This window comes from Oryctolagus cuniculus, chromosome 20 (assembly GCF_964237555.1).
Source record: "Oryctolagus cuniculus chromosome 20, mOryCun1.1, whole genome shotgun sequence".
NCBI classification, from domain to species: Eukaryota; Metazoa; Chordata; class Mammalia; order Lagomorpha; family Leporidae; genus Oryctolagus; species Oryctolagus cuniculus.
The window spans coordinates 46451228-46465636 of record NC_091451.1 but is presented as its reverse complement, the minus strand read 5'-3'; the positions used below and the strand labels follow the sequence as shown (position 1 = coordinate 46465636).

Genomic DNA, 14409 nt, shown 5'->3' with positions numbered 1-14409 from the left:
CCTCACAGGATGTCTGCCCTGCATGTGAGCATACACATGGCTGGGAGTTAACCAGAATGCTCACTGTGCAAATCACCAAAAATCCTAGACACCTGCAAGCAAAGGGTGGCCTGGCTGTGGCCCACAGTTTCAGACATGAGCAATCGAACACAATCCAGTCTGTCTGCACATGAAAATCAAGAACACGCGAACAGTGTGTACACAGAACCTTTATTCTTGGCAGGAATCACTTAGTAGGATTAGCAGCAGGAACCCGTCACCTCCGGAAGCGCCCAGCCTGCGCCCCCAGAGTGAGCAGAGTGCCAGGAAGCAGACAGACGGGACACAGGTCAGCTGGAGTGAGTTTATTAGAAGTTAGAAAGACACAAATACACAACCACCGAGCACTTGAAGATTAGTAGAGAAAAGCAGAATTGCCAAAATGTCACACAAAGACTACACAGCAAATGCTACTTCGCAAATCCTGGGGGGCCCGGGGGCCCGGGGCGCTCGCGGGGTCTGAGTGAGGGGAGCACGTGCAGGGGCCTCATGCCTTGGCTAACACCTGTGTGACACTGGGAGCTGCCTGCTACAGTGAACAGCTAGTCGTTCTTAACTCTCACACTCATGTATTACACAGTAATGGGTTTTATTAATACAGTTATAATCCTAAGTACATATCTGGCAAAGCTACAAGTATACAGAGTCAGGAACCCCCACAAAGGACAGCAGCACCGAGAGGAGTGGCCAGTCACAGAGAGGTGCAGTCTGATAGATCCTAGGGTGGCTAGACACAGCAGGCGGCGCTGGAGAGAGAGGGAGCTGGAGGAGCGCCGCCCGGCATGCAGGAGCGGCGGAGAGGCACACGGGCGGCTAGGCCTGTCAGACAGAAACGAGAGAGCACGTGAAACCACGCCAGACAGGACAGCCCCGCCCCGCGCTGCCCTGCACGGCCTGGCCCTGGGGCGGCCTTGTGCCTGCTTCTGCTGGGCCGGGGGCTCAGCCGAGCACGCGTCTCAGGGAGGGGCTTGTGTCCGCAGTTCCCCCCAGTGAACGGGCTTCTAAGCCACTGTAAGAAATGCGGTTCCGAACTGAGCGCAGCCCCAGGGCCCCGCAGCCATGGGCGCTGCTCCCCTGACCCCGACGTCCTCCCTGAGGCCAGGAGGGGCTCCCACTTCTGAAACACTGACGTGGCAGACACTCGGAACCTGAGAAACCACAGCCTATCCGCGTCTGAACATGCAGGGGCCGCTCCAGACCGGAGTGGCCCACAGGCAGTGGCGCCCCTGGCGTGCCAGCTCGCAGAGCAGCCGCCTGCGCCCGCCCACTTGACTCACCATGGCCGCTGAGCAGGTCATTTAACCAGCCCGAGCTTCATTTTTCTCATCTTTAAATGGAAAAATAAAACTTGTTACCAACGCCTCGAGAGCGCTGCTGGACCGCACACACACGTCCTGGCTGCTCTGGGAAGGACGCGGGCGCCCCCACAGCTCCGCTAGCTGCTGGCCCTGGGCACACTGCGGCGGGGCTGGTTCTGCTGGACCGCACCTGGACACTCGGCACAGTACACACCGGCACTTCATGTCTGTGTCTGGTTTTTTCCCACACTCAGCCCCTGGGCTGACAGGGCCACCCACCTGCCCAGCCTGCTCTTGCCACCCGAGGCCCTGGGCCCCGGAGACCCAGCAGGAAGGCTGGCCGCCACCTCACGTGGGATCCACCCACTCCAGAACTTTCAAAACCTGTCTGCCTCTGTCAGTTGCAGTGAGAGAATATTTATGTTGCTAACGTGGGGTTTCTGACCAGAAATGCATCGCACAATGAACTGATTAAAAATGCACACAGTGAGGACTTGGGCTGTGACACAGTGGGCTAATCTCCTGCTTATGGGGCCAGCATCCCATAAAGGCACCAGTTTGAGTCCCAGCCGCCGCCTGCAGTGCAGGCATCCCATGTGGGTGCCGGTTCAAGTCCTGGCTGCTTTCCATCCAGCTCTCTGCTGTGGCCCAGGAAGGCAGTGGAGGATGGCCCAAGTCCTTGGGCCCTGCACCCCATGGGAGACCAGGAGAAGCTCCTGGCTCCTGGCTTCAGATCAGCCTAGCTCCAGCCATTGTGGCCATCTGGGGAGTGAACCAGCATATGGAAGACCTCTCTCTCTCTCTGTCTCCCTCCCTCCCTCCCTCTCTCTCCCTCTCCCCCTCTCCCTCTCTCTGTAACTTTGCCTCTCAAATAAATAAATAAATAAATCTTAAAAAAAAAAAAAAAACACAGTGCTAGCTACTATCTATGTACAGCAGAATTTCTGATGATTTCGTGTTTTTACATTTATATATATATATCTTTTATATTTATTTCTTTGTGGTATATATCTTGGTCACCTTCAAAATTCTTCAGAAAGTTTTAAATTCAGAACTTAAAAAAATCAAAAAACATTAAAATGCATCTATTTCTAACTGCAATCATCTCATTCCCCAACAGTGGCACACCAGGTGAATCCTCCCCTGAGGCGCCTGCGTCCCATTCTCAGAGCCTGGGAGCGAGTCCAGCTCCCGGCTAATGAGCCTGGGAAGGCAGCAGCTGCATCCAGCGCTGGGCCCCTGCGCGCACGAGGTGGAAACACTGACAGTGACTTCAGCCCCTGCCCGCACCTCTGCTGAGTCTGGAGCCGCCCCACACTGTGGCACAAGGTCTTCTCAGCAGTTTGCAACATTTTAAAAAGCACTAAAATCCTTTCTTAAAGGGTTAAAATCGTATGCAGGGCTGGCGCCGCGGCTCACTAGGCTAATCCTACACCTTGCGGCGCCGGCACACCGGGTTCTAGTCCTGGTCGGGGCGCCGGATTCTGTCCCGGTTGCCCCTCTTCCAGGCCAGCTCTCTGCTGTGGCCAGGGAGTGCAGTGGAGGATGGCCCAAGTGCTTGGGCCCTGCACCCCACGGGAGACCAGGAGAAGCACCTGGCTCCTGCCTTTGGATCAGCGCAATGCGCCGGCTGCAGCGCGCTGGCTGCGGCGGCCATTGGAGGGTGAACCAACGGCAAAAAGGAAGACCTTTCTCTCTGTCTGTCTCTCTCTCACTGTCCACTCTGCCTGTCAAAAAAATTAAAAAAAAAAAATCGTATGCAGAACCCCAACAGAAGGTGCAATCTAAATGGTATTTTCTCATTATAGATGCATAATAAGTTCTTATTATAATAAGAACAATGAAGCTACTCTAATAAAACTCGGAATCCGCACTGTGCACTGCGACGATGGTTACGGGGCCGGCGCTGCGGCACGGAGAGCTACGCTGCTGCCTGTCGTGCTGGATCCCAGTGGTCGATGGTTCAAGTCCCGGCTGCTCCACTTCCTCTCCAGGACCCTGCTAACAGCCTGGGAAGGCAGTGGAAGATGGCCCAAGTGCTTGGGCCCCTGCACCCACATGGGAGACTCAGAAGAAGCTCCTGGCTCCTGGCTCTGGCCTGGCCCAGCCCCAGCCATTGCGGCCATTCAGGGAACCAGGAATACACAATCATTCTGCGTTTTCTCTCTCTGTTAACTCTGTCTTTCAAATAAAATCTTAAAAAAGGAGAGAGAGAGAGATGACGGTCACAGCACTAACATCTACCTCAACAATTAATTTATTTCCCGATTTTAAAAAATCTTGATGTACACCTACCTATCAATAGCTGAATTGGTACTGGTTTTTATTTATCTTTTAAGATTTACTTTATTACTTATTTGAAAGAGTTACACAGAGAGGGGGAGAGACAGACAGGAGTCTACCATTGCTGGTTTACTCCCCAAATGGCCACAACAGCCAGGGCTGGGCCAGGCTAGAGCCAGGAGCCAGGAGCTTCTCCCAGGTCTCCCACACGGGTGCAGGGGCCCAAGCACTTGGACCATCCTCCACCGCTCTCCTAGGCCACTAGCAGGGAGCTGGATCCAAGTGGAGCAGCTGGGACGAGAACTGGCGCCCATGTGGGATGCTGGCACTGCAGGTGGAGGCTGGGCCCACTGTGCCACAGCGCCGGCCTCAGCGGTCCCGGCTCTCAAACGTCCCCCATCTCAGCGCACTCTGCTGTGCGAGAACAGCGTGAGGAACTTCCCAGTCTCACCTCGGTGCGGACACAGCAGGAGGGGACGCAGCGCGGCGGCCCCGGCTCCCGCTCGCCTCCCGCGCCCCTCCATCTCCATCGCACTAACCCAGCTGCTGAGGGGAGGCGCAGGCGCACACTGCCACCTCTGCCTCTTCTAAGACACAAAGGCAGGCTTCGAAAATAAAATTCAATCAAACTTAGGGGAGCGCAGCACAGCCTCCTCACGCCCTCAGCTGGAAAATCCCTCCCGGGAAGCCCCGCGGCCTGTCGGCCCCTCCAGAGGCCACAGCCCCGCGGGAGCCCCCGCACGCGCAGTCGGGTCAGCGGCCACTGCCCTGGGGTGGCTTCCGGGAACGGAGCGCAGGCCCCCGGCAGCCGAGGGCGCCGTCCTGCTGCTCAGGAGCAGCACCCGACGTCTCGTGCACAACGTGTCAGGGCCAGAGAGGGAGCCAGGGTGGGGAGGCACAGGCGTGCAGGGCTGCGGCGACAGCCCACGAGCCCCACGCCCCTCCGCACACCTCCCTCGTCCGAGCCTCCCAACACACTGACTCGCGTGATGTATAAATGTGGACTAGAAATCTGTCTCAACAAGGTTCCTCTAAACTTCATGCTGCACCCTGGGTCGAGGAAGCAGCGCGGGGCTCTGCAGGGCTGCAGCGGGGGGCAGAGGACCCGGGGCGGGGGGGGGGGGTCAGAGCAGACACTCACTGGCTGTCTCGGCACAGGAAAGAGCAAGAAAGCAGCCAGGTACAGACGGTGGGAGAGCTCCCCTGGACCTGCTACTGACACTTCCTACAAAACGCCAGCTCCTCACCCAGCTACAGCTACAGGAAATCCCGAGAACACGCTGCAGTCACACACTAAAGCAGACGGCAAGAAAGGCCAGAACCACTACTACAGCTAATCAGGCTGCGCAAATGCAGCTTCCAAGACGAGGAGCGTGCACCTGAACCGGTGGGGCCTGCCTTCAGCCTGCCCGGTAGGGGCAGAATCCCAAAGCCACCACTCCATGTACAGAAGCTACCCGTGTGTTCCACTCACTCGCTAAAGGCCCTCTGGCAACCACTGGACAAACAGCTCAGAGGCGCATGGGAGAGACCCGGGGCTGGGCCAGGCTCAGGGGCCCACTCTGTGTCAGCGGTCAGCACCCGGCACAGCCCCAGAGCTGAGGCAGAGGGGGGAGCAGGACCTCAGGGCTTTGCCCTACGGCCCCCCTCCTGAACTCCTCAGACCTGCAGCGCCCGCCCGGAGGTTAGCAGCACTGTAGTTAGCGACCCAACGGGTGAGTTAAAGACGCGAGTTAGCTGTCCGCCACACTGACCCCGCGTTAACGTGAATCAGGTTAAGGATGACAGTTTGGAGCAAGGACACTCACTAGCATTAAGTGCTCAGAACTCAGCCACACAGCGCCCACGACCGCTTGAGAAAGCACCCCTTCCAGTACGCACAGAGCGAGCGCAAGTTAAGGAAGCGAAAGCAGCAGCTGATCCGAGAGCGGGCGACTGCCTGGCACGGAGGGGCGGGGGCCCGGCGAGCGCTGCCAGGCTGCGCCGCGCTGTACTTACCCCGTTCCACTCTACGCCCATACTCACTTCCTCCCCTCCGTCTGGGCCGCTCTCGTACTTGACCACGTCCACGTTGAGGCTCTCGCGGCTCCTGCGCTTTTCCAGGTTCTCAGGGTCATTGAGCACCTCGGCCACTCTCTGCTTGTGAACATTGTCAAGACCCTGCGGGCCAGGACGGGAAGCACGGGACGCGTCAGCGCTCGCGTTCACTTCGCTGGGAAAATCGGAACCCCCAGTTCCAGAGGGACACATGACAACAGCGGCTCCTCCGAGGGGAGGGAGAGGCCTCCAGGGTGGCCACGGGCGTGGGCCCCTCCGCGGCAGTGGCCCAGAGCTGGACATCTGCAGATCCACTTGGAAAACACAGTTCACCGCGACCCAGACAGCACCTCCGCCTAGTCCAGTGTCTGCAGAGACCACTGGGCACGGCCCCCTGCAGTGATGACCAGCCCGTGCTCCACCCTCTGGGTCCCCCGGCCAAGCAACGCTCGGCAACTGCACAAAGCAACCAGACGGTGCTGCACCACTGCTCTCCCTCCCGGCAGCACGAGGGCGCCGGCTGCCAGGCCCCTCCCAGCCCCTGTGACGTCCCACGTGGTTCACAACGGCCATCCTAGCGGGCGCGAGGGGCAGCTTGCTGCTGTCAGAGGCGTCTCCACACCTGACACTGACCACCAGCAATGACCTGCAGGCAGCTTCGCCGCTGAGTGGGCTGTCCCTTCACTTTTTTCTTTTTTATGGGGAAATGAAAGAAAAACAGGTTTACTTTGGTGCAAGAACTGTGAAGTCACATGTATTATTTTCATAACACTGAAGATCCCTGCTGTTCCCAAGATACGAATGCACGAATCTACAGACATCAACGCCACCTCTCAAAGGAGGGCCGGGAAGAGCTAGGGATGGAAAGATGTAGACACAGTGCAATTCGGGTATTTGAAATACAAATGTTACTTCTAAGTACAGCTGACAAAAAAAAAAAAAGGTAACATAAATGAAACGTTCTACCTGTAACAAACACTGCCTTAGAGAACAGGGGTATGGACACCACGTGACTCAACTGTACTTGATAATCAGAATCGTAATATGATAATATTCTCTTCTTTCCAATAACACAGAAATTACTGGACTAGGGGCAGGCGCTGTGGTGCCGGCGGGTTAAACCGCAGCCTCAGTGCCAGCGTCCCACACAGGCTCCCACTGGTTCGAGTCCTGGGCTCTGCTGTGGTTTGACTTTCTTCGTGGTGCCCTCAGAGGGTGAATTCTGGGGAATCAAACAATCAGATCTTGCTGTTGCTGCTCGTGCTCAGTATCTTATTAATGGTCTTTTATTTGTACTAACAAAAATAGTCAAAATTTTCTATTTCTCAATCAAACTTTCAAAGTCATGCAAAGAAACAAGCATTAAAAAAGTTCCAGGGACTGGCGTGTAGCGGGTTAAGCTGCCCCTGCGACGCTGATGCACAGGCATCGGTTCGAGTCCCAGCTGCTCCACTTCCAATCCAGCTCCTGCTAGTGCGCCTGGGAGAGCAGCAGAGCGTGGGCCCTGCCCCCGTGCTGGAGACCAGGATGGAGCTCTGGCTCCTGGCCCCGCCCTGGCCCAGCCCCGGCTGTTGCAGGCATTCAGGCAGTGAACCAGCAGGTGGGAGCTCTCTCTCTGCCTCTACCTTCCAACTGAAAAGCAGCAACGACTCAGAGCTCCAACAGGTCAGTGGGAGCCGGAGGGGACCCACCCACCTGTCTGCGTGACCTCATGGCAGCTTCCTCCAGTGTCTCTGCAGCTTCAAATTTGCCTTGACGTCTGTAAAGTGCGCCGAGGTTCTTCAAGGTGGTCGTGACCGTGGGGCTGCAGGAAAGCACAGCACATGCAGCCCTGGGAGCAGCCCTGGGACCCCCAAGGTTGCGGACGTGTGTGGTGAGGACCCCTGAGGCCTCCAGGGGCGGGCACGTGTGGTGAGGACCCCTGAGGCCTCCAGGGGCGGGCACGTGTGGGCAGGGCCCACTGCAGCCTCCGGGGTGGACACGTGTGGGCAGGGCACACTGCAGCCTCCAGGGGCAGGCACGTGTGGTGAGGACCCACTGCAGCCTCCAAGGTGGACACGTGTGGCGAGGACCCACTGCAGCCTCCGGGGTGGACACGTGTGGGCAGGGCCCACTGCAGCCTCTGGCGTGGACACGTGTGGGCAGGGCCCACTGCAGCCTCCGGGGTGGACACGTGTGGGCAGGGCCCACTGCAGCCTCCGGGCACTCCACTCCAGAAGTGAAGTCTACAGTCCATCTAGCTCAAGCAGCCCTGACACTGCTTACGGCAGCCTCTGAGGCAGGGGACACACTCCTCCCTCCAGGCCCTGGCCACAGCCACACACCACTGGCACTGTCCACACAGGTGTCTGTGCCGGCTCTGTGTGGCAGTCAGGCAGAGCTGGTGTGTGCAGGCAGCAAGGGGTGCTGGGGTCATGCTAGCGCTCACGTCTCTCTCTCTGCAGCACCAAGGGGCAGAGCGGGGCAGCCCGGAGCCCGCCCGGGGGTGTCCCCTGTGAATGAAGCGGGCAGGAGGCCCCCTGCAGACAGGCCGGCGCGATCCTGCTCTGCAGGGCGCAGAAGTGAACCCACACCCACGGGAGCAGACACACGTGCGCCTCGAGAGCTTTGCTTCCGCTAACGGCAGCACTCGAGGCACAGAAGCACCCCATGTCTCTGAGATGATGACTAAGATGGAAGCACGTGCAGACAATATGCACAAATGGAAGGGGCGGTGCTGCAGCACAGCGGGTAAGGCCCCCGCCTGCAGTGCCGGCATCCCATACAGCACTGGTTCGAGTCCCAGCTGCTCTTCTTCTGATCCAGCTCTCTGCTATGGCCTGGGAAAGCAGTAGAAGATGGCCCAAGTCCTTGGGCCCCTGCACCCACGAGGGAGACCCAAAGGAAGCTCCTAGCTCTGGTTTGGCACACCTCCGGCCATTGTGGCCAACTGGGGAGTGAACCAGCAGATGGAAGCCCCTCCCTGCCTCCCTCCCTCCCTCCCTCTCTCTCTCTACCTCTCTGTAACTCTGTCTTTCAAATAAATAAATAAATCTTTAAAAACAAATTTAATAGCCAGATGCCCACCCCACATCAGAATGCCCAGGCCAGGATATCCAGTCTGCTCCTGGTGCCAGCTTCCTGTTACCGTGTGTACCAGGAGCAGTGGGTGATGGTTCTCTGGCACCATACGGGAGACTCAGATAGAGTGCTAGGCTCATGGCTTCAGCTTGGCCCAGCCCTGGCTGTTCAGAGCATTTGGGCAATGAATCAGTGGACTGGTCTCTCTCTCTGTCTGCCTTTTTTTTTTTTTTATAGAAAGGATTGAGAAGTGAACAATCCCTCTTTTTTTTTTTTATTTTTTTTATTTTTTGACAGGCAGAGTGGACAATGAGAGAGAGAGACAGAGAGAAAGGTCTTCCTTTTGCCGTTGGTTCACCCTCCAATGGCCGCCACGGCCAGCACGCTGTGCTGATCCGATAGCAGGAGCCAGGTACTTATCCTGGTCTCCCATGGGGTGCAGGGCCCAAGCACCTGGGCCATCCTCCACTGCACTCCCGGGCCACAGCAGAGAGCTGGCCTGGAAGAGGGGCAACCGGGACAGAATCCGGCGCCCCGACCGGGACTAGAACCCGGTGTGCCGGCGCCGCAAAGTGGAGGATTAGCCTAGTGAGCCGCGGTGCCGGCTCTGTCTGCCTTTTAAACAAACAAACTTGGGGCCAGCATTGAGGCACAGGGGGTGCCACTAGACACTGGCATCCCAATTGAGTACCAGGTCAAGTACCGGCTGCTACACTCCCGATACAGCTCCCTGTTACGGTGCCTGGGAGAAAGCAGCAGAGGACGGCCCGAGTGCTCAGGGCCCTGCACCCCTGGGAGGCCTGGATGGAGCTCCCGGCTCCTGGCTCTGGTCTGGCCCCGCCCGGCCACTGTGCGATCTGGAAAGTGCACCAGAGAATGGAAGTCTCTGTCTCACTACATGTAACTCTTTCCAATATATAAATAAATCTTCAAAAATACACTCAAAATATAGACATAAATGCAAAGATGTAATGTGCTGTGGCATACAATGCACATTCAGATGGGTCTACGTGTGCAGTGCGGGATCTATGCGTGCAGTGCGGGATCTACGTGTGCAGTGCGGGATCTACACGTGCAGCAGGGGGTCTACGCGTGCAGCAGGAGGTCCATGTGTGCAGCAGGGGGTCTACGTGTACAGCTCAGGGTCTACGTGTGCAGCACGGGGTTTATGTGTGCAGCACGGGGTTTATGTGTACAGCTCAGGGTCTACGTGTGCAGCACTGGGTTTATGTGTGCAGCACGGGGTTTATGTGTACAGCTCAGGGTCTACGTGTGCAGCACTGGGTTTATGTGTACAGCACGGGGATTACGTGTGCAGCACTGGGTTTACGTGTGCAGCTCAGGGTTTACGTGTGCAGCACAGGGTCTACGTGTGCAGCGCGGGGTCTACGTGTGCAGCGCGGGGTCCATGTGTACAGTGGGGTCTACATGTGCAGCAGGGGGTCCATGTGTGCAGCGCGGGGTTTATGTGTGCAGTGCGGGGTCTACATGTGCAGCACTAGGTCTACGTGTGCAGCACGGGCTTTACGTGTGCAGCGTGTGGTTTATGTGTGCAGCACTGGGTCTACGTGTGCAGCACTGGGTCTACGTGTGCAACACGGGGTCTACGTGTGCAGCGCGGGGTCTATGTGTGCAGCGCAGGGTCCACGTGTGCAGCGCGGGGTCTACGTGTGCAGCGTGTGGTTTACGTATGCAGCACTGGGTCTATGTGTGCAGCACTGGGTCTATGTGTGCAGCGCGGGGTCTACGTGTGCAGCGCGGGGTCTACGTGTGCAGCGTGTAATTTACGTGTGCAGCGCGGGGTCTACGTGTGCAGCGTGTGGTTTATGTGTGCAGCGCGGGGTCTACGTGTGCAGCACTGGGTCTATGTGTGCAGCGCGGGGTCTACGTGTGCAGCGCAGCACAGTCAGTGCCGTGGGGAGCCCCAGGGTGGGATGCTGATTCCAGAGAGGTTCCTGAGCAGATGCCAGCAGGCCTCGTCAAAAGGACGAGGAAAGTGAAGAAGGCAGCAGGCCGGGCTGAGCCCCCAACAGGAGGGCACGGAGGGACCGGCAGCCACACCGGCTCAGAGGGCACGGAGGGACCGGGCAGCCACACTGGCTCAGAGGGCACGGAGGGACCGGGCAGCCACACCAGCTCGGAGGGCACGAAGGGACCGGGCAGCCACACCGGCTCAGAGGGCACGGAGGGACCGGCAGCCACACCGGCTCGCACTCCCAGCATGGAAGTGAGGGGAGGATGCCTGCGTCAGCACCGTGGCGGCGTCACAGCTGCGCACCGGAAAGGGCTGCCCGAGCGCACTGCTCCCCTACACAGCAGCCGCTTTCCCGTCCTCCAGTGCGCTTGACGGACAGTGAGTTCTGCGTCTGTAAATGGCCTAATTTACAAAGACGGTGGGCGTGCTACTGGAATCTGGGGACAAGGTCGGACAATCAGCGCGAGGAGCTTCCTGCCCAGCCTGCCCAGGAGCCCTGTGGCTTTCTCACCTGTCGACTTTGCAGGCTTTGTACCATCCGCCGTACTCTCCGAAAGACGCGCCGTCCTTCTGCTTCCCCTAATTGACAACACATAGTGCGAGGTGAGCAGTTACCCTGAACGCAGTACAGCAATTTAGAGAAGGCCTGAGTAGCGCGTCCTTACTTTGCACTCCTCTCTCTCTTCAGCGTGCATCCAGATGGGCTTGTTTTCATCTAGGGAAGAAGAAACAGGTTCAACTGGAGCGCGACAGAACCACGCGGCACCGAGGCTGCTGGTCTCAGTGACTCAGGGCGTGGCTCAGTCTTTGTAGGACCCTCTTGGACCCTACTTCTTACAACCTGGACAGACCCAGTGCGCCCTGGAAGACAGCCTGTCGGGCCAGACACGGTGCCGAGGGACAAGGAGACGGAGTCAGGACAGCCTGCCCAGTGCTAGAGCTTACTCGTAACATTGTAAACGCCAGCGTCTGGCTAACACTGGGAACTCCAGAATCTCAACAATCTGCCACTACACGAAAGTCTGAGAAGAGCAGTGAAGACAGTGCAGCAAAGCAGAAGAGGCACGAACCCGTACGCGTTTCAGGCATGACCTCATCAGACACCAGCTCAGCTCCTGCTGCTCCCAGCAGTGCGAATGCGGACAGCACGGTTTCACTTACGCAAACGAACAGGCGCAGAGCGGAGGAGGCACTGGCACTGGGCAGCGCGGTGAAGATGCCAGCTAAGACTGGGACACCCGCACCCTCTCAGAGCATGCGGTGTGAGTCTCAGCTTCGCGCTCCATCCCAGCTTCAAGTTAACGCGCACCGTGGGAGGCAGAGGTAGCCTCAAGTAGCCAGGTGCCTGCCGTCAATGCAGGGAACCCGTTCCTAGCTCCCGGCTTTGACTTAGCCCAGGCCCTGCTTTTGGGGGACATCTAGAGAGTGAATCAGCATTTGGGAGCTTGCTCTGTCACTATGACTTTCAAATAAAAATATTTTTAATGGAATCAGTCACAGTACTGCTGACAAAGTGACACGAGAGCACACATTTAATCTGTTTATTCAGTAACTAACACATGACTTAATGCTTAACAACTACTACCACTGGTCATAAAAGTATTTTTTTTTTAATTTATTTGTTTATTTGAAAGACAGAGTAGCATAGAACGAGGGTGAGGGGTTGGCGCTATGGTGGAGCAGGTAAAGCCACCGCCTGCAGTGCCAGATTCCCATATTGGCGCTGGTTCGAGTCCTGGCTACTCCACTTCCCATCCAGCTCTCTGCTGTGGCCTGGGAAAGCAGTAGAAGATGGCCCAGGTCCTTGGGCCCCTGTACCCATGTGGAAGACCTGGAGGAGGCTCCTGGCTTCAGACCGGCCCAGCTCCGGCCATTGAGGCCATTTGGGGAGTGAGCCAGTGAATAGAAGACCCCCCACCTTCTCTGCCTCTCCTCCTCTCTCTGTGTAACTCTGACTTCAAATAAATAAACAAATTTAAAAAGAAAGAAAGAAGGTCAAAGAGATTTTCATCTGCTGCTTCACTCCCCAGTTGGCTGCACAGCCAGTGTTGGGCCAGGAGCCAGGAGCTTCATCCTGGTCTCCCATCTTAGGAGGGAAAGAGTACAAGTGTTTTTAAATAATGGTTGTAAACTAGCTCCACTGTGAGAACACAAGTACAAATATACCCCCTAACTGGCACAGCTGGGACCCAATGCACTCTGGCTACAGTGAGCCACGACAGACCCCTCCCACCAACACCCGCCTCAGGAAGGAGCGCCTGATCAGCCCATGCTTCACGCGCACAGAGAATAAATCACGAGAAAAACTGCTTTTAACTGGAGCTCAGCTAACTGCACACAGCTGCGTTTAGCAGGAAGAAGCCAGCCACCTGCAAGGAAGCCGTCCACCCCAAGAGCAGGATTTGGGAGGAGCAGCATTAATTAAGGAGATGGGCTAGGGACACCCAAGGCTCAGCGAAGCCTCTGCATCAGGTCAGGGCGGAACCTCCGGACCTGGGCACCGAGGGCTATGCCGGGCCTGCACCACGCGCACCCCAGCACCACGACACCTGCGGCAGAGACTGACCGCTCCCGTCAACAACCCAGAAAAAAGGACACCTTTGGAAGATTTTTCAAAAGTGGTTTCTACAGACCCCCCAGGCAAGAAAAAACCGGGCCGGCGCTGTGGCGTAGCAGGTAAAGCTGCTGGCTACAGTGCCGGAATCCCATATGGGCGCTGGTTTGAGTCTCGGCTGCGCCTCTTCTGATCCAGCTCTCTGCTATGGCCTGGGAAAGCAGAAAATGGCCCAAGTCCTTGGGTCCCTGTACCCACGTGGGAGACCCAGAGGAAGCTCCTGGTTCCTGGCTTCAGATCAGCACAGCTCCGGCACTGCAGCCAATTGGGGAGTGAACCAGCGGATGGAAGACCTCTCTCTGTCCCTACCTCTCTGTAACTCTTGCAAATAAAATGATGGCCTTTAAAAAAAAAAAAAAAAGAGGGGCCAGTGCCGTGGCTCACTTGGTTAATCCTCCCCCTGCAGTGCTGGCATCCCATATGGGTGCTGGGTTCTAGTTCCAGTTGCTCCTCTCCTGTCCAGCTCTCTGCTGTGGCCTGGGAAGGCAGTGGAGGATGGCCCAAGAGCTTGGCCCCTGCACCCGCATGGGAGACCAGGAAGAAGCACCTGGCTCCTGGCTTTGGATCAGCACGGTGCACCGGCCGTAGCGGCCATTTGGGGAGTGAACCAGCGAAAGGAAGACCTTTCTCTCTGTCTCTCTCTGTCTATAACTCTACCTGTCAAATAAAAAAATAAAATAAAAATAAAAAAAGAATACTATATTTAAAAAGAAAAGAAGAAACCAACCCCCCTGCTGTGCCTCCACAGTGGCATGCACGGCCTGGCTGGCAACGGCAGGCCACCGTCCTGTTTCTGCGTCATTGTGCAGCACGGTCACGCCGGCGTATCTGAAGTCTTCAGTGGCCATTAGCGCTGAGAAAACGGCTGTGAGCTTCACAGGCAGGTGAACTAGTGCGGCCCGAGGCAGGCATTGGTGGCCTCCCCATGGGCCTGGAACTCAGGGCAAGGCCAGGGCAGGGGGATGAGAGCTCAGCCCAGGTCTCCCCACGGGCGGCAGGGACTCAGTCACTGAGCCGTCACCACTGCCTGGCGGGGCCGATGAGCAGGAAGCCGCAGGCAGGAGCAGAGGCAGCACGGACTCCTTGTGGGACAGGACACGCAG

General features: G+C 57.3%; 1 protein-coding gene across 14 annotated transcripts in view; it reads right to left on the bottom strand.

Annotated features, from left to right (window-relative positions):
- Positions 1-14409, bottom strand: part of KLC1 (kinesin light chain 1) — a 53794-nt gene that overhangs the window by 9161 nt on the left and 30224 nt on the right. For 5 of the 14 annotated variants that reach the window (XM_051834848.2, XM_051834851.2, XM_051834852.2 and 2 more), the window contains 4 exons: positions 11358-11407; positions 11204-11271; positions 7353-7461; positions 5619-5780 (listed from right to left, as the gene is read on the bottom strand). In XM_051834848.2, coding sequence (XP_051690808.1) covers positions 5619-5780; positions 7353-7461; positions 11204-11271; positions 11358-11407 — 389 coding nt within the window. Of the gene's footprint in view, positions 1-191; positions 859-1316; positions 1367-5618; positions 5781-7352; positions 7462-11203; positions 11272-11357; positions 11408-14409 lie in introns of those variants that run through there. The other 9 variants (XM_051834850.2, XM_051834854.2, XM_051834858.2 and 6 more) reach the window with 7 other exon arrangements.